This window comes from Schistocerca gregaria, chromosome 6 (assembly GCF_023897955.1).
Source record: "Schistocerca gregaria isolate iqSchGreg1 chromosome 6, iqSchGreg1.2, whole genome shotgun sequence".
Taxonomy (NCBI): domain Eukaryota; kingdom Metazoa; phylum Arthropoda; class Insecta; order Orthoptera; family Acrididae; genus Schistocerca; species Schistocerca gregaria.
In genome coordinates this window covers 222024860-222050482 of record NC_064925.1, presented here as the reverse complement: position 1 = coordinate 222050482, position 25623 = coordinate 222024860, and the positions used below count along the sequence as shown (strand labels likewise).

At 39.8% G+C, this 25623-nt stretch overlaps 1 protein-coding gene across 2 annotated transcripts in view; it reads left to right on the top strand.

Moving 5' to 3' along the window:
* LOC126277907 (UDP-glucose 4-epimerase) overlaps nucleotides 1-25623 on the top strand; it is a 97436-nt gene that overhangs the window by 14894 nt on the left and 56919 nt on the right. For both annotated transcript variants that reach the window (XM_049977475.1, XM_049977474.1), the window contains exons 2-3: nucleotides 8507-8622; nucleotides 21770-21883. In XM_049977475.1, coding sequence (XP_049833432.1) covers nucleotides 8507-8622; nucleotides 21770-21883 — 230 coding nt within the window. The remainder of the gene's footprint in view (nucleotides 1-8506; nucleotides 8623-21769; nucleotides 21884-25623) is intronic.

Genomic DNA, 25623 nt, shown 5'->3' with positions numbered 1-25623 from the left:
TCAATTAATTGCTCTAAGTTTTCGAATATCTATCTTCCTCTACAGTTTTTACTCTATGTAACTCCCTGTAGTATCAAGGAAATTATTCCACAATGTCTTAACAGATGTCCTATCATCTTGTCCCATCTTCTTGCTAGTGTTTTCCATAACTTCCTTTCCTCATAATTTTGTGGAGAACCTTGCATTCTCTACCTTATAAGGCCACCTTATTTTCAAAATTCTTTTGTAACACTACATTTCAAATGCTTTGATTCTCTTCCGTTTCCATTTTCCCACAATCCACGTTTCTTCCCCATACAGCACTCTGCTCCATATGTATATTCTCAGAAATTTCATCATCAAATTAAGGCCTTTGTTTGATACTATCAGACTTCTCTTGGCCAGGAATGCTCTTTTTGCCAGTGATAGTCTGCTTTTCATGTCCTCCTGACTCCATCTATCGAGGGTTATTTTGCTGCTCATGTAGCAGAATTCTTTAACTTGACGATGTAGACATAGATCCTATAAGTAGTGAGAGAAGAAGTGCACAAAGCCACCATATGTGTGAAAAAAAAAAGGAAAGACAAAATCAAACAATGGAAAGTCGAGGAGGGAATAACACAGTATTGTGAAAAGAATAGATTGCTACTCACTGTATAGAGGAGTCATTGAATCACAGATAGGCCAACAAAAAGACTGCTGTATATTTTAGCTTTCACTCAAAAGGCCTTCTTCTGAAGTAAAACACACACACACACAACTAGCACACACATGAACACTGTCTCTGACACTGTGAATCTCAAAACAAGCTTCTAAAATTACTTTTATATCTGGAGGAACACAATACTGTAAACATAAACAGTGTCTGAACTAGTTCTGCTTTACAAGAAAGAGGCAGACAGGTGTAGATTATAGAGCTATTAGTGACTAAAGTTGCCATCAACCATGTAGGCATTAACTTGAGATTTGTAGATTTAGAGAAAGCTGTTGATTCAGTTTCAGCAGAATCTGTAGTAACAACCATCAAGTAGCAAGTTATTATTGTCATTATTATTATTGTCACATTGGAATTCTTGAGCTGTACCACATCCACAGTTTCTTTGAAGGTTGTAGTGTGTGGTTCTTATGGTCTGCCCACTAGCTTTACATTTGTTGTGATCCTGTTTTCCTCAATTCATCTGAAACCTTTGTAACCTTTATGTGTGTCCTTTCTGCAGGAAATGTGTGTATTAAGAAGGGTGTTAATTTTATCTCAGCATCACTTTCTCAAGTTTAAAAGCTTTGAGATTGTGCTGCATTTCTTAAGTCCATGTCCCCTATCTTCTTTCCCAGATTTCTCATCAGTAGTTGTAAGATTCTGTTTTCTGGCAGGGAGAAGAAGTATGAGAAACAAGAGATTATTTCCTTCTTCATTGTAGCGATGATTGATTTTGAATTCTGCAAGGTACAAACAAACACTGTATGTTACACAGGCCAAACAAGAATTACATAGATCACTACTCACGTTGGAGTCCACAGTCAGTGGGCTCTCGGTCCCACAAAGTGATGCTAGAGGATGAGTCCACAACCACAAAACGCCAATCACTTAGCTGGGGACCATAAAGGTTGTGTTCGGAGTTCTTACTGGCTCAGAAATATGGACAGTCAATTTCACAGGAAAGGTTGCAAGCCAACCGCTCCATAAGGATGGAGACGTCCATCAACAGCGAAGTATGAGCCATGCAAAGAGGGACACGAAACAGAATCTAGTTTTACAGTGGTGTCATAAACACTTGGGTAGTAATGCAGATTCTGAACTGCTTCATGTAGCAGAGTGATCTCTCTGTCATACATTGTGCCTGCCTTTGTAGGCTCCTTGATGCCACAAGTCTTGCCTATTGCAAATGCTATCTGCAGTCATTGCTAGTGTTGCTCGCTGCATCTATTGGGCGTCTCCCATCAATATGCCCAATGCTGGTTGTATTGATATCCTCACCCAGCAGTAGATCAAACATCTCTGCATCTTCAGCACTGCTATTAGGAGACAATAATTGGATCAGTATCTCAGTAGACAGTTTCATTATCGAGGATTCCCCTAATTCGGTCAACCTTTTTTTCTTTCTTTTTTTGTTAATAGAGGGAAATTTGGATTTGAAACTGGAGTCAGGCAAAAGAGCTTGAATATCACGAAAACTATTCTCAGCAGCCCTATAGAAATTTTCATCTCCTTCACCAAGAAAAAGAGTCTCTGGGTATTTATTAGTGAAATGTATCTGAACCGCTTTAGTTTTACTGTTGACATTGTGCTGTTTGCCTCTTAATGCAAAAAACCTTCAGCAACTAATGGGAGAAGTTTATACAATAACTTTGAAAGTGGACCTGAAAATTTTTTGTAATAAGACTAAAATAATATACATTAGGCACACCAGAAATAAAATAATACAAATTAACAAAGCAGTGAGTTTTTGTGTTTAGGGCAGGTGAAGACAACCACGTGGACAGCATAAGAAATAAGGAGAAGATTGAAAATGGGCTGTTTTATCTCTGTGGTAAACAGAATTGTTTTGAGAACAAGTCTTCTTCTGTGTCTCAAATAAAGAGTTTACAGTCAGTATGTATTACCAGTTTTGATTTTTGGCAGTGAGAGATTGATTTTTTTACTGCAAAAAATATTGAAAAATTGATGGTTGCTCAGCAAGCAATGGAGAGATTCATGTTGGAGATTACTAGGAGAATGGGCGAAACTGAGAAAATGCACAAAGAACAAATTGAATTGGAAGATATAGTTATGAATGTAGTGGAAATGAAATGTAAATAAGCAGGACATACAGCAAAACAAGTGAATAGTAAATGTCCCCAGGAGTTATTGCGCTGGGTTCCAAGAGATAATAAAATGCTTCACACGGCAGCACAATGGAAGTGCAAACACCCTATCCCATGTTCCTGTAACATCAATTATTGAACTACTTAATTGGAGAGAGGGGGTTCCCAACTGTGTTTTATGTTCTTATACTGTGTGTGTTGCTGTCCTTATATTTTTATTGTTTCTGTTTTAATCTTCTTACGTGTACAGAAATGAAACTAGGTTTGTAAATAATTAAATCAAAATTAATATGAAAACTACTACTCTATGTTCATAAGTCATGACCCTTCCCTATCCCCACCCCAACCCCCCCCCCGAACCACACTTCCATAAACACCAACAGAAACACAGTTAAGAAGAAGTTCATCATGATTTTGCTGTTACACAAATAATTACTGAACAAACTGAAAAAGTTGAAGCATTTAGACAATTGTGTTTGTACAGATCTTTCTCGGCTGAACTCCTCCTCTTCCTGCAAAGGCTTAATTCAGATTCGCCTGGTCCTTTTCCAAATTCACCTTTCTTGTTATTGACATCAACCATATTCAAGTCCGCATTCAAACCGTAGCCCATATAAAACCCTTACAGCCTAGACATCTGTGGCGAACACTTATACTCCATCATTAAATCCCTCAAAAAGTACACCAACAATCTCTCCCAAGCTTTATCTTCCCACAACTACCCTGCAGATCCTAATTACAAACAAATCTCCTGGACAGTATTGTCTACTCACCCTCTAATTAAAACAGCCACCTCTTCTAAAAACCTCAGAACCACACCCCTGTTTTCCAGTGCCACCCAGTCTTTGAATGCCTCAGTATATTACTCTTCCAAGGGTGGGACTTTCTCAGTCATGACCTGAAATAGATAATCTCTCTCTGATATCCTCCCTGTATCACCCACTATTGCCTTTCATCACCCTGTTAACTTCCATAACATCGTAGTCACACTATATAAAATCACCAAACCATTATCCCAACTGCAAGGTTCCTATCACTGCAATCACCCTCCCCTGTGAAACATGTCCCCAGACCACTACTGGTAAATCTGCAATATCAGAGGCAGAGCTACTTCCAAAACTACATTTTTTTCCTTTTTATCGACACACTTGTGTCAACTGCACAGAAGGTATTTAATATACACATGACCACCACTAAACTAGCTGAGCACATGAAAGGGAATAAAAACACTGTCCATCTCGAGGACACACAGTATGCAGTTCCTGAACATGGTCTACAGTATGCATCAAGTGACCTGAGTGCCTGTATTTTCTTTATTGTTTTTAACAACAATGTAGTATAGAGACTGTGAGCGCGCGCCCACACACACACACACACACACACACACACACACAAAGGAAGCGCACCTCACGCACACACAACCACCAACTACAGCATCTCCGGCCAGAATGCGCGAGATGCTGGGGTTGGTGATACTGTGTGAATGATGTGTGCTTGTGTATGTGGCTGTAGTGTGCCTCTCTTTCACTGATGAAGGCTAAGGTGTCTGAAAGCTTTGCCTGCCTGCAACTTGACATGACTTCTTTAGGTCCTATTCACACAGGGTTACCTGACAACGAAGAGACTGGAAGAATGGATGACTCGATTAACTGATCACAATCACATAGGCACGACACAAGAGTCTGTTGTTGCCAAGTCACTTGTGTTGTGAATAGAAAATTAAAGCAGTTCCAATGGCTGTGGGCAAAGAACGTATGTAGTATGCATTTTTGTGTGCTATGGCCCCAGTAATACAATGTCCAGTGACTCTATTAGTGATGATCATCTTATAATAGAGTGTTATTATTACCATCGGTACAGAAGGAGAAAAGAGCTGTGGGTTCATCCTTATACTGAGAATAATACAAATTTTAGGTTACAAGTTGCCTAATTGCTTGGGTGCATTGGACGGGAAACATGTCCGCATTGAAAAATTACCTGGGACATGTTCAACTAACTTCAATTATAAACAGTCCCCTCCACAGTATTGTTGGCATGCTGATGATTTAATCATTATCATTTTAATTGATTATGCATGTAAAAATAGTGATGGAGGAATATCTTGTGATTCAGTAACCAAAAACTGGATTACAAATGGAAGATTAAACTTGACATTCCGTTCGAGGCTACCAGATGATGAAAATGAATATAATTTCCCTTATTATTTTATAGGAGATGAAGTGTTTCCATTATCACGCTACTTGATGCCACCATACCCACAAAGAACACTCAATAATGCGAAGAGAATTTATTATCATAGATGAAGTAGAGGAAGGAAATCTGTTAAAGGCTAATTTGGAGTGCTAACACAGAAGTTTCAAGTCCTGGGCAGTCCTTTTCATTTTCGAACTACACGAAGTGTAGTGACATAATAAAATTCGTGTGCATACCACATAATTTCTTTCGAAAATGTGAGGGTATCCAATACAGTTGTGGTGAACAACAATGCAACAACTTCAAAACGCCATTAGTCAGAATCCTGCCAAGGAAAGACATTGCACTGCATCCTCATTCTGCTGCTTATGAAGTAAGGAATTATTTAGCCAACTACCTTCTGACACCTCGTGCTTCCTTCCTGTGGCAGTGGAAGTACTGGATCAATAGTAATCAGGATCTACTATAACAGTCTTTCTTCACAAAATTATTCATTTTGTAACATGTATTTCTGTAAAACTTCTGTATGATTTCATTTACATATTGATACATAATTAAAAATGTTTTAGTTACATATTTATTACATCAATTGTATGGTGGATGCTTATAAATTGTTGAGTAGTTTTTCAATAAAATGGATCTTAAAGCATAGTATATAGGGCTTATTTATTTTATGTTAAAAATTTTAATTACTGATAATGTACTTACCTGGCAGATCAACCTCCTTGGCTACTTCATGCCACGCTCTCTCATGTCACCTCCTTCCTTGAATACTCTTTCAATTTGTAATTTTATAGTTCCGGATATTTCTCCCACAAATTTCAAATTACACATTTGTTCATACATTGCACAACCCAATGGTACGAATGCAACTGAGAGACTAGGTGACTAGCATGTCAGGTCACATAGTATCTAAGTTGCAACGACTCTGGAATGCTGCTACTGAAGTATCCCTGTGTGGACGACCCCACCTAATTACACATGTCGGCCCCATGTTGAACAGGGCTTTAGACTAACAGCAATCTGTCTTCTCCTACATTGTTGATATTCCTACCTGGAGTTTCCATTGCTCGACTGTATTTGTTTTAGTTTTTCATCTTTGTTCGTTCCTTCTTTTTGTTTCTACTGTTTTAGTTTTTAACTTCTCTTCCCCCTAATAAGTCTATATTTCACACTCTTTCCTTTCTACATCTGGACTGAAATGGGCACAGTGCTTACCATTGTACTGTTTCTGATATGTTGCTCTCTTTGACTCCTGCCCTTTCATTGTTATTTATTCTTGTCCACACTACTGGTGGGTCCGTCTCGTCCTGGGGACAGAGTGACCTTCCCTTCGTTTTTGACCTTCCCCAACCTCACTGGGAAACAAGCTAAGATAGTGTCATCCCATTTATATGTATCTATCAATAGTACTAAACACTTTGCCTCATGGATGGAATTACTGTACAGTAAACCTGTTTTATAATTTATTAGTTTTCTTGATTGAGTACAGTTAGACCCCCAATCCAATTATGTGCTCACTGCTGATTCAACATTTCCATAACACCCTGCAAACTGCAGTACATGTGGTAGTCATGAAGTTTTAACTATCACAGCAAAAAAATAGTTATTTTTTGTTTGTTTGCAGGTACATGTTTACAGTTTTGGCAAATGTTGAAACCACTGTGCCACAGTATAATAGCACACCACTGGTGGAGACTACACAAAATGTCACAGCCCATTGATAAAATAATTTATAATGTGGTAATTCATTTTCAGCAGTAGCAGCTTAAAGTTTGCAGCTGTTTCAGACAAATCCATATAACTTCTTTAACTGTTTGGGTTGGCCTAACATGGCTGCAGCAATTCTACTGCTGCTGAAAATAGAGTACCATGCGCAGGCAAATCCAGATAACTTCTTTAACCTCTGGATTGGCCTGACATGACTGCAACAATTCCACTGCTGCTGGAAATAAAGTACCTTGTGATACTCCACTGCTGGGCTGTGCGATTTTGTTTTGGTACCTGTAGAGGCATACAGTGGCTTGGTAATTTCAACATGTACCAAAACTGTAGACATGTACGTGCAAACAAGCCGAAAACGTAACTTTATTTTTATGAATTAATAACTGAAACTTTTTGGAGTGTTTCTCATACCTTTCTCCCCATCATCACAACATTTTTACACTTGAGCAGCACTCTACAGACTATCTAAAGTGAAGAAGTCTTTGCAGACTTCGTCATCAGCAGATGACAATGTTGCTGTAGGTTAGATTGCGTATATTTCTCCACATTAACACACTGACTACCACATGAGTTAAATATAACTAGCAGATAATTTTCTCTTTGAGCCACATGAAGTAAATAAAACTCGTGGACATATTCTCATTTAAAATTCCATGCTAACTCTCAGCGGCATACTGTAAAACAAATCGTATGTGTGGCCTACGGTTATCCAGAGTGCAAGAAAAGTTATAGGCATTGCTATTCATGAGTTCTACACAACTCTCATGATTCAGTCATCTTGGACTTTTCTTCCTTTTGTTATTTAATTTTAAACATTACTTATACTATAGTATGTAAATTACATACTGTTTTCATTTACATTTTCCAACTGGATTTGAAAAAAATGGATAAGGCACTTTGTTCCTCTAAGGCCTATATGCACTGGGCACTCTGTATCTCACATATATAAGAACTGTGCTTAAAAAAAAAAAAACTGTGCAGACCTGTGGGTCACAGTTCTTACAGTTCCATGCAGTTTTGTTGGCATTTCTTGATAGCTTGCTTTCATCCATATTCATACATCATTTTTCGCGGCACTGTGCACCTTTGTCTGGCTACTCCCGCATTCACAAGTGCAAGCAATGCAGTGGCTTTACTGAGGGATGTCGTAGGTTTATATGCATCTTTTGTGCGGAACAGTTTGTCACTTTCTCTTATGAACAAAGTAAGAGCATATGGACTATCAGACCAATTGTGTGATTGGATTGAAGAGTTCCTAGATTACAGAATTCAGCATGTCACTCTCTATGGAGAAAAGTCTTCCGTAGTAAGAGTGATTTCAGGTGTGCCGCAGGGGAGTGTCGTAGGACTGTTGCTATTCACAATATATATAAATGACCTTGTAAGTAACATCTGAAGTTCAGTGAGGCTTTTGGCAGGTGATCCTGTAGTATATCGAGAGGTTGTAACAATGGAAAATTGTAGTGAATAGTAGTCTATAGGAGGTCTTTATTCAACAGTAGATGTAAAATGGCTGATAAGTGACAGTTCTTCTGGTAGTGCATTAAAAATATGAAAGTCGCTTGAAGCTACAGCAAAAAATACCTTTTTGCACTTGGTTGGCTTAGAAAACCATGATGTACAGTAGAAGAAATGTTCTCAAGTGAAGATATCGTCCACACACAGTTATTCACTTTTCTGTGAGAATTAAGTCTTCAGTTATCAAATTGCTAATGTAGAATGATCTTCAGGTTGAGAAACTCAACTTCTAGTATGTTTGAAACATCAGCAGTTAATAATAATTAGATAATAAAATCCATTGTTACAGGAAAAGATGGCCAACCTGAGGCCCTGAAACGTGTTGAGAAGATCACAGGAAAGAAAGTTAAATTCTACAATGTTGACCTGTTAAAGTTAGAGGAACTGGACAAAGTCTTTTCTGCGGTAAGTATTTATGGTGTATAGATTTACTAGAAAATGAAATAGCTTTGTAGCTACTATTTTACTTTAATAACAAAAGAATAGTGACATCTTGCTATTGTTATGCTCAAACTGACGGCCTGTCTTGTAAAAAAGAAACCAAGTGAATCTCGAGCAAAGTTGGTAATAATTGATAGTTATATGTTCCAGGGATCATTTTGCACGATAGATAATAATGATGTGGAATGAGTCATTTTACACTTGCATCACAAATTAATTTGTACATATGGCTACATTCTGAACATTTTTAAGGGCAGTTTTTCTGAAAAAAAGATATGCAGGTGTGAAGTAGTAATTCCTACCCACAACCTTTTACGCATTATGGTAATAGGAATTCTTCTGCAGAATAGAAGAAATTGTAAAGGAGAAACATTTGTAGTTTGTTCTCATATTTTACTCTGCTATCTGTCAGACATTTTGTGTCAGTGGATAAGTAATCAAAAATTTTTGTCGCAGCATTTTTTTTTTTTGCATCCCTTTTTGAGCTAAAGACAACAGAGTAATGAATGTCATTTTTCCTTCTGGTATTGTAATTGTGTACATTATTGTTACTTTTTAACTGTAGTGAATTACTTACAACAAATTGATGAGGGATGTACTGTGAAGCAATAGTCAGAAACCCGAACTCCTGAAGTAGATGTCTACAAGGTGATAATGGCTGAACAGCACATATTATTCTTACAGCATGCTTTTGTGAATGAAGGATTTCTTTTTGAAAGATGATTTACAGCAGAACATTATTCCACATGGCTTACTGAAACTTATTAATATTGTGTCCTCTGTCATATATAAAATATGATTCTGTTGCAAATGCAGTAATTGAATACTACTATTAATTCAGCCTAATCATCCGCTGTAGCAGAAAAGTTTTTTCCTGATATAGTGACTGATTGCTCACTTACATTTCAGAACATTGCACTGTAACACAAATGGGGCAACACAAAAAGAAATAACCAATAACATTTACTAAGAATACATTACAATATAGTTCTTAACTTTGGTACAGTTTGATGCAGAGCACTTGATGTCCTAAACCCAATACAGTGATATCTAAATAACTTTCTACATCTACATCCATACTCCGCAAGCCACCTGACGGTGTGTGGCGGAGGGTACCCTGAGTACCTCTATCAGTTCTCCCTTATATTCCAGTCTCGTATTGTACGTGGAAAGGAGGATTGTCGGTATGCTTCTGTGTGGGCTCTAATCTCTCTGATTTTATCCTCATAGTCTCTTCGCGAGATATACGTAGGAGGGAGCAATATACTGCTTGACTCTTCGGTGAAGGTATGTTCTCGAAACTTTAACAAAAGCCCGTACCGGGCTACTGAGCGTCTCTCCTGCAGAGTCTTCCGTAACGGTTTCGCGATTACTAAATGATCCTGTAACGAAGCGCGCTGCTCTCCATTGGATCTTCTCTATCTCTTCTATCAACCCTATCTGGTGCGGATCCCACACTGCTGAGCAGTATTCAAGCAGTGGGCGAACAAGCGCACTGTAACCTACTTCCTTTGTTGTCGGATTGCATTTCCTTAGGATTCTTCCAATGAATCTCAGTCTGGCATCTGCTTTACCGACGATCAACTTTATATGATCATTCCATTTTAAATCACTCCTAATGCGTACTCCCAGATAATTTATGGAATTAACTGCTTCCAGTTGCTGACCTGCTATTTTGTAGCTAAATGATACGGGACCTATCTTTCTATGTATTCGCATCACATTACACTTGTCTACATTGAGATTCAATTGCCATTCCGTGCACCATGCGTCAATTCGCTGCAGATCCTCCTGCATTTCAGTACAATTTTCCATTGTTGCAACCTCTCGATACACCACAGCATCATCTGCAAAAAGCCTCAGTGAACTTCCGATGTCATCCACCAGGTAATTTATGTATATTGTGAATAGCAACGGTCCTATGACACTCCCCTGCGGCACACCTGAAATCACTCTTACTTCGGAAGACTTCTCTCCATTGAGAATGACATGCTGCGTTCTGTTATCTAGGAACTCCTCAATCCAATAACACAATTGATCTGATAGTCCGTATGCTCTTACTTTGTTCATTAAACGACTGTGGGGAACTGTGTCAAACTCCTTGCGAAAGTCAAGAAACACGGCATCTACCTGTGAACCCGTGTCTAAGGCCCTCTGAGTCTCGTGGACGAATAGCGCGAGCTGGGTTTCACACAACCGTCTTTTTCGAAACCCATGCTGATTCCTACGGAGTAGATTTCTAGTCTCCAGAAAAGACATTATACTCGAACATAATACGTGTTCCAAAATTCTACAACTGATCGACGTTAGAGATATAGGTCTATAGTTCTGCACATCTGTTCGACATCCCTTTTGAAAACGGGGATGACCTGTGCCCTTTTCCAATCCTTTCTAGAGACCTACGGTACACCGCTGCAAGAAGGGGGGCAAGTTCCTTCGCGAACTCTGTGTAAAATCGAACTGGTATCCCATCAGGACCAGCGGCCTTTCCTCTTTTGAGCTATTTTAATTGTTTCTCTATCCCTCTGTCGTCCATTTCGATATCTACCATTTTGTCAACTGAGCGACAATCTAGAGAAGGAAGCACAGTGCAGTCTTCCTCTGTGAAACAGCTTTGGAAGAAGACATTTAGTATTTCGGCCTTTAGTCTGTCATCCTCTGTTTCAGTACCATTTTGGTCGCAGAGTGTCTGGACATTTCGTTTTGATCCACCTACCGCTTTGAGATAGGACCAAAATTTCTTAAGGTTTTCTGCCAAGTCAGTACATAGAACTTTACTTTCGAATTCATTGAAAGCCTCTCGCATAGCCCTCCTCACACTACATTTCACTTCGCGTAATTTTTGTTTGTCTGCAAGGCTTTGGCTATGTTTGTTTGCTGTGAAGTTCCCTTTGCTTCCGCAGCAGTTTTCTAACTCGGTTGTTGTACCACGGTGGCTCTTTCCCATCTCTTACGATCTTGCTTGGCACATACTCATCTAATGCATATTGTACGATGGTTTTGAAATTTGTCCACTGATCTTCAACACTATCTGTACTTGAGACAAAACTTTTTTGTTGAGCTGTCAGGTACTCTGTAATCTGCCTTTTGTCACTTTTGCTAAACAGAAAAATCTTCCTACCTTTTTTAATATTTCTATTTACGGCTGAAATCATCGATGCAGTAACCGCTTTATGATCACTGATTCCCTGTTCTGCATTAACTGATTCAAATAGTTCGGGTCTGTTTGTCACCAGACGGTCTAATATGTTATCGCCACGAGTCGGTTCTCTTTTAACTGCTCAAGGTAGTTTTCAGATAAAGCACTTAAAAATATTTCACTGGATTCTTTGTCCCTGCCACCTGTTATGAACGTTCGAGTCTCCCAGTCTATATCCGGTAAATTAAAATCTCCACCCAGAACTATAACATGGTGGGGAAATCTACTCGAAATATTTAATATTTTCCAAATTATTCTTCAGGTGCTGAGCCACAACAGCTGCTGAGCCCGGGGGCCTATAGAGACATCCAATTACCATGCCTGAGCCTGCTTTAACCGTGACCTTCACCCAAATCATTTCACAATTCGAATCTCCGTCAATTTCCTTTGATACTATTGCACTTCTGATCGCTATAAATACGCCTCCCCCTTCACTGTCCAGCCTCTGTCTGCGGTATACATTCCAATCTGAGTTTAGGATTTCATTACTGTTGATATGTGGTTTCAGCCAACTTTCTGTCCGTAGTACTATATGGGCATTGTGACCGTTTATTAATGAGAACAGTTCTGGGACCTTTCTATTGACGCTCCTGCAGTTTACTATTAGCACATTAATATTGTTATTCCCTGTTGTATTTTGCCCACTCCTGCCTTGCCGCATCTCAGGAGGCGTCTTGTCGGGTCTAGGGAGGGAATTCTCTAACCTAAAAACACCCCATGTGCACTCCACACGTACTCCGCTACTCTCGTAGCCGCTTCCGGCGTGTAGTGCATGCCTGACCTATTCAGGGGGACCCAACATTTCTCCACCCGATAGCGGAGGTCGAGAAATTTGCACCCCAGCTCTCCGCCGAATCGTCAGAGCCTCTGGTTTAAGCCTTCCACTCGGCTCCAAACCAGAGGACCGCGATCGGTTCTGGAAACGACACTACAAATAGTTAGCTCTGATTCTACCCCGCGAGCGAGGCTTTCCACCTTCACCAACTCCGCCAACCGCCTGTACGAACTGAGGATGACCTCTGAACCCAGACGGCAGGAGTCATTGGTGTCGACATGAGCAACAATTTGCAGTCGGGTGCACCCAGTGCTCTCTATCGCCGCCGGTAGGGCCTCCTCCACATCTTGGATGAGATCCCCCGGCAAGCAGACAGAGTGAACACTGGCCTTCTTCCCCGACCTTTCCGCTATTTCCCTAAGGGGCCCCATCACCTGCCTAACGTTGGAGCTCCCAATAACTAATAAACCCCTCCCCCCGTGTGCCTGCTCGGACCTTGCTGAAGGAGCAGCCACATGTCCACTCACAGGCAGAGCGGGCGATGCCACACGGCCAGCCTCCACATTGACCCTCCGCCTCATGCACCGCGAATGCCGCTGAACCCGCCACTCCCCTTGGGGAGAGGGTGGCCCAACCGCACCCGGTACCTGCGAAGATGTCTTGACAGCAGGGACAATGGGTGAAGCATGTAACACCTGGGGTGTACCTTGCGACACACCAGACTCCCCACTGCCGCTATACTCCGAGGCAGCAGCCTGAAGATGGCTGACCGCGGCCATCAACATGCTCAGCTGTTCGCGAAGAGTGTCCAGCTCCTCCTGCGTCCGTACACAGCAGTCACTCATCCTATCCATCCTAAGGAATCAATTTACTGGAGAGACTTAATCAACTTTTAACTAGACTGCTAATTCACTAAAGGCGGCTGATTATTGACTAAACTGTGATTGCTAACCACTTCTTGTAGAAAACAATGAAAATAGCACTACCTGTCTATGGACTGTATTCAAAACAAACACTAGCACTACTGGCACTATGGTTGACTAAAGGGACTCTCTCTGACTGAATTCAAAACAAACACGAAATCTATGGAACACTATTAATAGCACTCGACAATTAAAGCTTCCTAAAAGCAAAAACACACGGAAGAAGTGTCAAGTAAGAAAAATACAGTTAATACTTAAATTAAGGTAGCTCACTGCACAGCAGATGTGAAGCAGACGGCGGTTAGGACGACACTGACACTACTGGAACTTTGTTGTCTTTTGGCAGCCTACGATATTGTCACTGTAGCTGAAGGCAATTTTACAGATGCTCTGTTAATGGTCCTAGTTTACTGCAAATGTTGTCTCCGAAGCCAGAAGGTAGTCAGCTGCTTTACAACTATGGTTGGTCTCCCCATCGTTTTCCCATACTTTTACACAGAAATGAGTGACAGATCATTCAGTTTAAAAAAAATTTCTTTTGACTGTTTTCAAAACTCAGCCTGCAGATGCACGAGTGGCTTTAAAATTGACAGTAATGTTTAGTGCAGTCTTCCATAGGGTTTCCACTGAGAGAGGAAGATCAATAAAGCAATTTCTTTATTGTTTGAAAGTTCTTATTAATCTTGCAGTGAGTGCAATGGCCTTGGGATGAAACACTGCGATCCTGAAGTGTGAAATATTTCAAAAAACAGTTTAAATTTCTGAGAAGAAAATTGTGTGCTGTTGCCAGTGACAATAGGTTTCAGTCCTAAAGTAAAAAGACCTTTGACAAAGCCTGCAGATATCAAGGACATCTGTATCACAAATGGAAATTTGGAGGAAGCTTCAACGATGAGTTAGTAGCTTCTGAGAAATGGTCCTGGAAAATCAGTATGTAGATGTGACATAGTTTCTGAAGCTTATGGCCACAGAAAATATTGTTGAGGCAGAGCTAAATGGTATTTTTTATGTAAGTGGCATTTAGACAACATCATTTCAATGACTTCATCAATATTTCTCCAGTAACCGTGTTGTTTGCCAATGTTTGGTACAAACTGCGCCCAAATGGCACTGATGTTGTATCTGTAGTCACTTACACTTAAACATTGCAGAAATAACCACTCGTGTCTTGCCTGATTCTTAATGTATCAGAATAATACAGTCATACACTATAATTGCATACGTTGTATTCTAATAAGATTTAATTTCTGGTTCATTAAATAACTTCTTGTTGGGCTGTACCAGTTGAATATACAGTTTCATCTTGGGCTAAACAGGATCTTTAGGCACAAGTTTTGCAATTAAATTTGAGTTTACAGGGAAATTTTCCATGGTGTCTTAACTACTGACAACTATTGACAAACAAAAATTAACTGATGAGTCAAAGTTTGTCTGGCATTGATGACAAATGTGAAGGAAAGTCTATGTTCATATTTTGTGCTGTGGACGTGAATATAATTTCGTAGTTGTAATTCAACAGAAGTAGCCTCCAGCACCGCAAATGTTGAGTATTTTTCAGTCCAAAGATAACCACTAAAGGTTTGTGGCCTGCAAGGAGGATAAATTTATGTCCGTAATTACAATCATCAAATTTCTTGGCTGCAAATATAATCACAAGAGCCTCCTCCTCGATCTGAGTGTAATTTCTTTGTGCCACTGTCAGAGTCTTTGAAGCAAACACAATTGGTTGTTCAAACCCATGACATTTATGTGACAGAGTGGCACTTATGCAATAATCTGATGTATCCACAGCAGTTGTGAGCATTTTGCTTGAATCGTGTGTTGGAAGACATTTGGCATCAAGCAGTGCATTAGTATTCACTGTCCCAGCTCCGTTTGGTGCTTTATCATAACAACTTCTTCAGTGGTTCACTAATGAAAGGTACACGAGGGAGAAATTTCTTATACTAATTTATTTGCTCTAATACAGAACGTAATTGTGTGACATCTATGGGAGCAGGAAGGTTTTTAAAGGTGTCAATATGTTGTGGCATTGGCTGTGTCATGAGCAGTGTGACGCAAGTATTGAACTTCACTTTGAAATAAGATGTATGCCTTGTTGCATTTCAGATTGGCTGCTTTTAGGATTTTGGAAGCAGTTTCCAAATTCTGTAACAATTCCAGTGGAGTTTTGCTCGAGACAATTATGTCGTCAAGATAGCTCACAGTGATCGGAACTTTCTGAATTAATTGTTCTGAATACTGCTGGACCAGTCTTTGTGCAGTGATTATTCCATAGAAGAATCTTTTGTAGTAGTACAGACCAAATGTAGTATTTATCACCATAAATATCTGTGTGTCTTCATCCAAAGATATTTATAAATAGGCTTCTTTAAGATCCAGCTAGGCAAAGTGCATACCACCAGTTAATATGGACATCATTTCTTCCAGCTAGCGAATAGGATATGAATCAATAATAGAGGTAATTGTCACTTTTATCCCCGCAGATGCAAAGTGAGCCATTTGGCTTCTGTAGAACTAAGATCAATTTTGCCCTTGGCTGCTGATTATGGCCTCAATTATGTCATTCTGATCAAGATCGGAGAGTTCCTCTTTACTTTACCTTTTAACACAAAAGGAATGTTGCGTGCTTTGCAAAACTGTGACAATGCCTTCAGCTTTAGTGAAATGTGTGCCTTGTAACTTTTGATACTGTTGTTGCTTCAGAAAAAAAATTTCATCATATTTTTGCAACAGCTAATTTAACTTGCCTTTCTGAATGTCAGGGGCAAAAGTCTAGATCAGGGTCAGCAGCAGCCACAGTCGTGCTTATCTACTGTGCATAGGTTGACAATACATCAGTTCACTTAGCCAGTGGGATGATCCTTCAATATAATCAATGAGAGGCGAAAAGAGAGGCAATGTATTTATAGCACCATGTTCTTTGCTGTTTTTCAGTGTATCAGTGACTTTCAAAAGAAATAGTTTGTGATTATGGCAGCAAGTGCATAAAATGGACTGATTTAAGTGATTTAGTTCTGTACAGTGACATCGTCTGTTGGTGTGCGTATTATGGATTAAGTGCAGAGACATGAAAATATATCAAAAGTGTTGGTGAATGTGCAAGCACACTGAGTAAGTGATTGTTTTTTTAAATCAAATCATGAGAAAAGGTAGGTGGATCAACATTTATTAATAATAGAGTTGCACATATGATATGTTGAAAAACAATGATCCCCTTACCTTGTCCCATGATTTACTTTAAAAACATTGATCCACTTACTCAGTGTACGGACACAAAATGGCTCTGAGCACTATGGGACTTAACTTCTGAGGTCATCAGTGTGCTGACACAGATTGAGTCTGTAGCAAAGCATAGCAGAAAAATATTTCGTTGCTTTCTGAATGTATCATGGGTTGCAATGCTGTCCTTGATTTGCGAGTCAAACAAGAAGCTATGAAATTTATAATCCACATTTACAGCGATGTTTTACAGTTTCTTCTGAATATATTACTTTGAAACACACTGTCTGCCTGCTGCTCTCATTGGCTGAATAACACAAACAGCTGAAACACTAGCTTTTGTTCCTAGCATACATCACAGAAGTGCTGACAGCATTCCTGGATGAACCACATTAAGTACAACACTTATTCTAGACTTTTACGAAATGTCAATTTGAATTTGAGTTGTTCGCTCATAAATGGTGAAGCCCAAAGCATTGAAGAGATCCAGTCCTAGAAGATTAGTTGCGTTATTTGAATTTTCAGCTATAAATTTAGCTCATTTTGTAAATTGTTTATACGTTACATCTGTTGAAAATTATTGTCTTACTGGAATCTTCTAATTACTGTAACTGAACAGTGAACTTTGAATATCTGTTAACGTCGGCATTCCAAACTTATCGGTACGCCTGCAAATTAAAGACTGAAATTGATGACACTGTGTCAATTTGATATTCACTTGGCATTTCATTAACTCAAAGAGTCACAGATAACGACTTGATGATGCCAGATGTTTCACCTGTGAAAGTTTTCGAATTTGTCCATGTTTTGATCTATTTTTTACTTTTTATTTTTAACCATCACATGACACCTAAGTGTCTGCTGTTTTTGTTGGTTGTGCTTCATTTTGTACACCTCAGCTCTGTCTGCTCTTTTTACACTGAGTGGTCAGCCCGGCTGATTGCCATGCAGGGCTCTGGGTTTTATTTGCAGCTGGGTTAGAGATTTATCTGCTCGGGAAATAAGTGTCGTCATTGTCATCATCATGGATACCCAAGTCGCTGAAGTGGCATCAAGTAAAGAGACTTGCACTTGGTGGTCAAACAATCCCGTATGAGGTCTCCTGGCCAATAATGCCATACAATCATTCATTTCACAGTAATTGCAGTATGTGTTGTGACAGGAAAAATTTTCTGTTTTGTGGTTTACACCAGAGCATGAACGAGGTTGTAATTTTGTACGTATTTCTGAACTTGTTTACTGAATGTGTCAGTCAAGTAGCATGCACTCCCAGTATCTTCTGGATCTGGCCCTACAGGTTGTATGACCAGGTTGATGTGTAATCTTTTGCACTGTATTGCTTCAGCAGATACATGCTGTTCATATGCCCAGATTAGTGGCAAACAGTCTTGTGAAGACAGGTTTGTTAGACTAAGCAGGTCCTTCTTTACTTTGTCATGAGAGTGTGTGGTGAACTTGTCACAAATTAGTGAGTCTGCATAATGTTTCGTACACTGATCATTTACACAATGAAATTTACATTCCCAAGTCAGGCCCTACTCTTTATAGTTTTGATTTGAATTCTTGAAACATTGAAAAAATCATTATTTGGTGGCAACAGCAGCAGCATGACCTTGCAAATCAAGATATTTGGCAAGCATGTCTTTAATTTCAGTTATTAAAATGTCACCAGTCCACAAGTAGGTTACAATTTCAGGAGAAATTGAAATATGAGGTCTGTTACAAAAGTATTGAACCTTTTTTTCTGAACACGTAATCCAAATGAATCTAGCATACGTGCATGAGCCAACCTTGAACTTTCGCGTGCATGCATGAATTTTTTCCCACCAGACAAAAGCATCATTTGCTGGCAAGCAGCAGTTGAGTGAGGTAGTATGTAATGGTTGCGTTGGTTTTTCATTCCAAAGGAAATGAAGGAAAAACAGTAGCACCACTACTTCATCAAATTTTGCCTGAAATTGGGTCACAGTCAGGTGGAAAGATTCAGACAACTTTCGGTGACGAAGCTATGGGCATCACACAGATTGCCAAAGTGAATGCTGTAATGCAAGACCATCATGTGACTATCAGAGAAATTGTGGGAGAGGTGGGCATCTTCACCTTTTCAGTACATTCCATTGTGATCATAGGTTTGGCCATGAAGAGAGTGTCAGCAAAATTCGTGCCAAAACTGCTGATGGCAGTGCAAGAGCAACTTCTTGTTGAAGTCTCACAGGACATTTTGGACTCCACAAACAGTGACCTGAACTTTGTGAACACCATAATCACTGGTGACGAGTCTTGAGTGCACAGGTATGACCTGGAAACCAAATCCCAGTCATCACACTGGGAACATTCCTCATCACCGAGACCAAAGAAAGCCCGCCAAGTATGCAGCAATGTCAGACTGATGCTGACTGATTTCTTTGACTCCTGTGATGTGGTGCACCACAGTGTCAAATACTCATCAAAGAAAACTACAGGGAAGTCCTCTTTGCCTCCATAATGCAGTGTGGCGCAAAAGACTAGACGTGCAGTCAACAGGAAATTGACACCTCTATGGAAACAATGCTCCAACACATTCCTTGCACTTGTTTCAGACTTTTTCTGAGAAAGAACAGATTACTGTGTCTCAGCAGGTTCCTTACTCTCCTGATTTGGCCTCCTGTGACTTCTGGCTGTTCTCCAAACTCAAGATGCCATTGAAAGGTATGTAACTTCAGACAAGAGAGGACAATAAGGCAGCAATAACAGCTGAACTAAATTCCGTTCCAAAAGAGGCTTTTTTGGCATGCTTCGAACAAGGCAGCACAGCTGGGAGAAGTGTGTGGAGTCCCAAGAGAACTACTTTGAAGGTGATTGGGTATCCAGCACTCCAGATAAACCAGGTTTCGTTTCCCGGCCAAAGGTGATTTTCTTTTCAGATCATCTGAAATCTAATGAGATAATCCTGCTCCAGATGCTGGATATAGTTGTTCCAGGTCACAGCTTTCCAATCAGATGCTGTAAAGGGTGGTTGAGGCATGTTTAATTGAAGTGGTTGCTTGTGGCCTTAGTTATTGCTTTCTTCAAGTCTGGCCAAGCACACCGCTAAAATCAAGACAGTGTAAGATGTTCCTTGAAAGCTCATAGCACTATTACCAGCTTTCAGCTGTAAAGAGCTAATGGATGCAGGCGAAAATGGTAACCATCTACAGAGCTGTGACAACACTGGAGCAGTGCCATAGAGACGTTTGCAAAATTGCGTTACGTTATTGGTTGAGATAGGCCCACAAAGCTGCCACCTCCAGCCCACTGCAATTTTCAGAGATCAACTTGTGCCTACTCAACTGTAGGAGTTCTTGGTTTGCTGACAGCTGTTGTAGTAAATTTAGCTTTGTTTGTAGGACAAGTTCTGGTTGGGTCATGTCTCAGAAATGTGCTAAGAACAGTTTACAAAATTCGTGGAAGTTTTCCTGGAAAGGAAACGGATTAGAAACCCTTGAATCAACTATGGACAAAATATTTTAAGCCATGCGGTGTTGCCACAAAATGGTGGAATTGATCACAAACTCTAAGAAACAAATGAAAATAAAAATTTTCATACCTAGTAATTTCTCTCTTTTCTCCAGTATAGTTTTCTTTTTACTTGTCACCCAGTAAAGATAGTGCTGTGGGTTTGCACTGTCTAGTTGTCAAAAATTTCTGATTTTTTTAAATCCTGCTCCCCTGGCAAATGTTGGGGATCGGAGACAATTTATCAACAATGTTTAAAGTTTGTACTGTTGCCAAAATGTTCTGAATGAAGTTAGTGAATGCTACTGTTAGTTTAGGTGAAACGTCCAGTCCTGTAAAGGTGGCTGACTGTACAATCAAACACTTGTTTGAAATGGTGGCATTATAATAGAAATATGGCAACAGAATAAGAAATAACCAATAACATTTATAAAGAGTATGTTAAACATAGTTAATTTGGTTACAGTTTGGTGCATGGCACTTGGTATCCTAAACCTAATTCAATGATATCTAAATAACTTTGCTGTCTCTTAGTAGTCTACCATATAGTCACTACAATGGAATGTAAATTGTGTAGACACTTCGTTAATGGTCTTAGTTCTCCATAAAAAGCAACTGCTAAGTCAGAAGGTGGTCTTCGTAGTACTGTACAAAACTAGCTGCAGGCACTGAACTGAATTGTCTGACTGCTGGTTCAGAACATTATTTGTCTGCGACACATGTTTTGTGCCTGTCTGTCGAAGAATTCCTTTGTCTGCCAGTACAAGGCAGAAGCAAAGTAGTCCATGGTTGACAGTCCACACTATTGGTAGGTGTAAATGGATGCATTGAAGGAAATGTCACTGAAGCAGAAAGAGATTGAGTTTTTGAGTGCGATCTGGAGAGCAGTGCACAAAACTGGGAGGCACGAGACAAGTGTTGTGCCTGTGGGTTGGCGGCCTCTTGTGGTACTTGTGTATATCTTGCTTGGTAAAAAACAGATTCTAACATTGATATTTATTATTATTATTGATGTGCAGTGTGGACTGTAATTTAAATGCTTATGTCCTCCCATACAAACATACTGATGTCGGCAGTGTGCTGATCCTGTAGTGTACAGCAGCCAGGTTGAGCAACCCACATGTTTGCTTATTGAAGCTCATATTACTGATGTCCATTTGGACATCTTTTTTCAGAGTAGAGTTACATTCCAAATTTAGAACTTTTTGAATTATTTATGCTTCCAAATTTGATATGTTGTTGTACTGATATTTTACTTGGACTCTACTGTATAACTAATTTTGCTAAGATGTTATGTACAATAATTCAGTTTTTTACATTTCCTGTACGTGATAGTGGAAATTGCTGTTACATTTGTCAGTATAATCTGTAGGATTTAGCAATGTAATGTAATGTAAAATTTAATTACTAGCATGAGATGTATGATGAGTTGGCTTGTAATTATAGGAGATTTAATTTTCACATTTTATTATCATGTGTAAGATACTGGAATTTAAAGATATTTTTATTGTGTTTCAGCATCCAATTTCCCTTGTTATGCACTTTGCTGCTCTTAAGGCAGTTGGAGAGTCAGTGTCATTACCTCTTGCTTACTATAAAAACAATGTCAGTGGCTCAATCATTCTCCTTGAGGTATGTCATTTGCCTACTAATTATGATTGGCTTAGCTTTAAAAATTCTCTTTTTGTGGCACTTTATTCCTTTATAACTGTAGTGGATATAATAAGCAATAACCAGGAAATGCTGTGTAACAGACCACCATGTAGCTGAAATAATGGCTTATAGTTTCTCAAGGGAATCTCTGTTCAAGTGGCAAAAATGGTAAGACATAATGATTTTGGTAAGTCAGACTGGGACATTGCCAATATTATGGATTAAACTGTAATTTGTGTTGGGAGGTAAGTCAACCTGTCCTCCTCAATGTAATAGAGCAAAAGAGTGAGACAGTCCCGAAACATTTTGCCACTAATAACTGTTACCTAAATGGATATATTGAAATCGAAACACACTTTACACGGATTTTTTTAATAAGTTGCAAATAATATGTGTTCAACATAGGCAGTGAGGTTTAGCCAGTTACTCTCCCTAACCGATTCCTCCTTTCCATGTTTTTGGCAGCTCCACAGTGTTGAATTGACAAATTATCTGAAACCTTTAAGAAAGCTATCTTGCTTCCAGTAATACTTAATAGTTGTGGATGTTTTTCCACTAAGATTACTGCTTCAACCAGAGTAAAGGATAACTGCAAGATTCAATACAGAGAATGAAGCAGAATATGTTAGTGATGACAAAACAACCTCCTCTGGGCATTTATTGACTATCACAGGCCAGCTGCTGTGGCCAAGTGGTTCTAGGTGCTTCAGTACGGAACCGTGCTGCTGCTAGGGTCACAGGTTCGAATCTTGCCTCAGGCATGGATGTGTGTGATGTCCTTAGGTTAGTTAAGTTTAAGTTGCTCTAAATCTAGGGGACTGATGACCTCTCATGTTAAGTCCCATAGTGCTTAGAGCCATTTGAATTTGACTATCACAGTCAGGGACACAGATAGCAGTAGATAGCTCCCTTTTCCATTGCAAGTTTTAGACTGAGTTTACATTGCTTGGTCTTGCTTCATTATCTGTGTGCATTTGAATTAGCAATCCTTTTTTTTTTATCTTAACTGAGATAATGGCGCCTTTATAGGCACAAAACATTTAACATTGCACATTTCAGTTTGTCCCCTTTTAAAGCTCTTCACTACCATAAACTGTCAGACATCTCTGTTCTCTTACACACTACATTTTTGTAACGAATGGCTCAATAGCTTTGCAGTCCTAAAATTGATTGCATTGTTGGTGCAATACAAACAATTTAACTCACTACATAGTTGAGGTTCTGATTTGTCGATAAGCAAATAAACAAGACTCTGATTAAAAATAAAATTGTATTGCAGTTGCAGGTCACACACAACTTTTTTATTATTGGCTTCATGCATTAGACATGAACGTCTTCAGAAATTTAGTATCTAGCGGTAACATATTAAATGTATCTCACTGTGTACAGTGGTGACATCAGATGTAAAATGACATTTTACATTTCGCCACCAAATTTCTGCTTGCATCTGATGAACAAAACCTGTAATAAAAGGAAGTTGTATGCAACTTGTGGCCGCTCCACAGTTTTATTCCTTATGGTCGCTGTTCCCTGCAGGTGATGCCTGCAAGATGTCAAATGTTGCTAGCTTCCAAACAGTCCTTCTTCAGATCTATACACATACTCCTGTATGCCTACATTATCATGACTGACAACATTTTGCCAGGACTGTAGCTCACCTGGATCAAGGGTTTGTGTCAGGTAGAGTGCTTAACTGCAACCAGAATGGTTGCGGGGTTGCCGAGAATGAAAGTGCGGGGGGACCAAACGGGAGCGGCCCGCAAACAAACAAAACGAACGGGGAAGGACTGACATAAACAACAATGAACGACCTAGCAAGACCTAATGAACAACAATATGCAAATAGCAATTGGGTCACAAGCGAAACATCACAAATCCACAATGTCCACTCGTACATGGAAACCAAGTAGACATGCTGTCTGTAGGGGAGATGTCAATAGACTAATGCGAATATTAGACTGCCTGCTGAGCGAGAGGCAGGCGCTTAAACACCTGATATAGTACATTGTTATTGGCCGCTGGGACCACATGCTTCACTGTGGCACCCTCACATTATACACAGGCTTGGAGTGCGCACACAGCCACGGCTTACGGCGCGATGGCTGGAGAGACCTCTAGTGGTAATCGAGGTCCATGGCGTCTGGCACGCATTCGAAACCCGCACACTTGGTACCAGATAGAGTGGGCGAGGAGAGAGAGGACGCACATTGTCCACCACCTCTCTTGTTGACAGCATCCAAACCTCTGTCCATGTCATGCACAGTGCCTTCCATACTAAAATAGGGCCAAATGTTGTCAACACATTTGCAGTGATGGGAAATCTGCCCACTGTGCTGAAAGCCTTACTGAGACTCCCAAACAGGCAGACAGAGTTCCCATACTCTGTCCACCCCTAGGAACCAACTACAAAGGAGCATCTGCCTCACCACTCAGGATCATCTCAAACTGGAACAACTGAACCATATCCTCCGCCAGGGCTTTGACTGCTTATCTCCACACCCAGAACAAGGAATATCCTGCCTACAATCCTCCCACCGTCCCAGAGTGGTATATCACTACCCATCCAATCCTCCCATAGCCTAGTCCATTCTTACATCACTCCCTCACCATGTGCTCTGTTGAGATGTATATAATTTCATCCTTTACTGAAGATTTCCACAAATGGGATCATTAAATGAGTCTATAACAAATTTTTGTCAGCTGAGCCACAAATTTAATTCAGAGTTGGAAATTACATCAGATGGAGTTAGTAATTGATAAGTTGGTTCAGGTGCTCACATTCCTCTTGGAGTCTCACAATACTTAACATATATATTCCAATTACGCTTTGCGTTAATGGTATATATCTGAGACTCAGCACCTCAGCTGTTTGGTGATCGTTACCTTTAGTCCATAAATTATTTATAAATACTGCAAACTGATTATCTTGTGGTAGATAGTTGAACATGACTGTAATGTATATTGCTAAGATAATGATTTACTGATCCTTCATTACTTAATTTTTTGAAATTAATTTATCACTTTTCTTGCCTGTGGTTGAAATTCAATTCGCCCAATTGAGACAATGGATCTGATCTATGATAAATGTCATTTATCTTAAAGCAGTACACTCCACATAAAACTGTGTTTCAAATTTTAGCCTCAGATCTAACCCATAGCAAATGTTGCATTGTAGCTACAAGCATTCGTGAAATAATTCTTTGGGTTCTCTGTAATTGTTTTATCATTTGAAGTGAGTCCCTGGTACGGTTCGTTGAAAAATAAATTGTGTTAATGGTGGCAAATTAACTTTTCCCTTATAACAACACAATCTGAATGCCATTGTGCCGTGTACAGTAACCTCAGATGCAAAATGATTAGCATTACAAAATCCCCCCAGGTGTTCTTTCATGAATTCATGTATGATGACCATGGGGCCCCAAGCTATTGCAGCCCATTCTTCCTTTCCTGTACCCCTCCCTTCCCTTCCTTGCTCCTTCCCTGCTGCCTCCTCCTTCCCCTCTCTTGGTGTTCTTACTTATGTCGAGGTGGTGTCCACCTTGTTTACTGTATTTCTTCTGATTTTGTTCTGCTTGCCTTTTCTTTCTCGTCATTCCTTTTCAACATTTTTGGTCCCCCTTTGGGGTTCGACCTCTGTTTCTAAATTTCCTCTCTGTAGTGTGAACCATTTGGGGAGAAACTTCCTCCCTATATGGATTCCTCCCCCCCCCCCCCCCCCC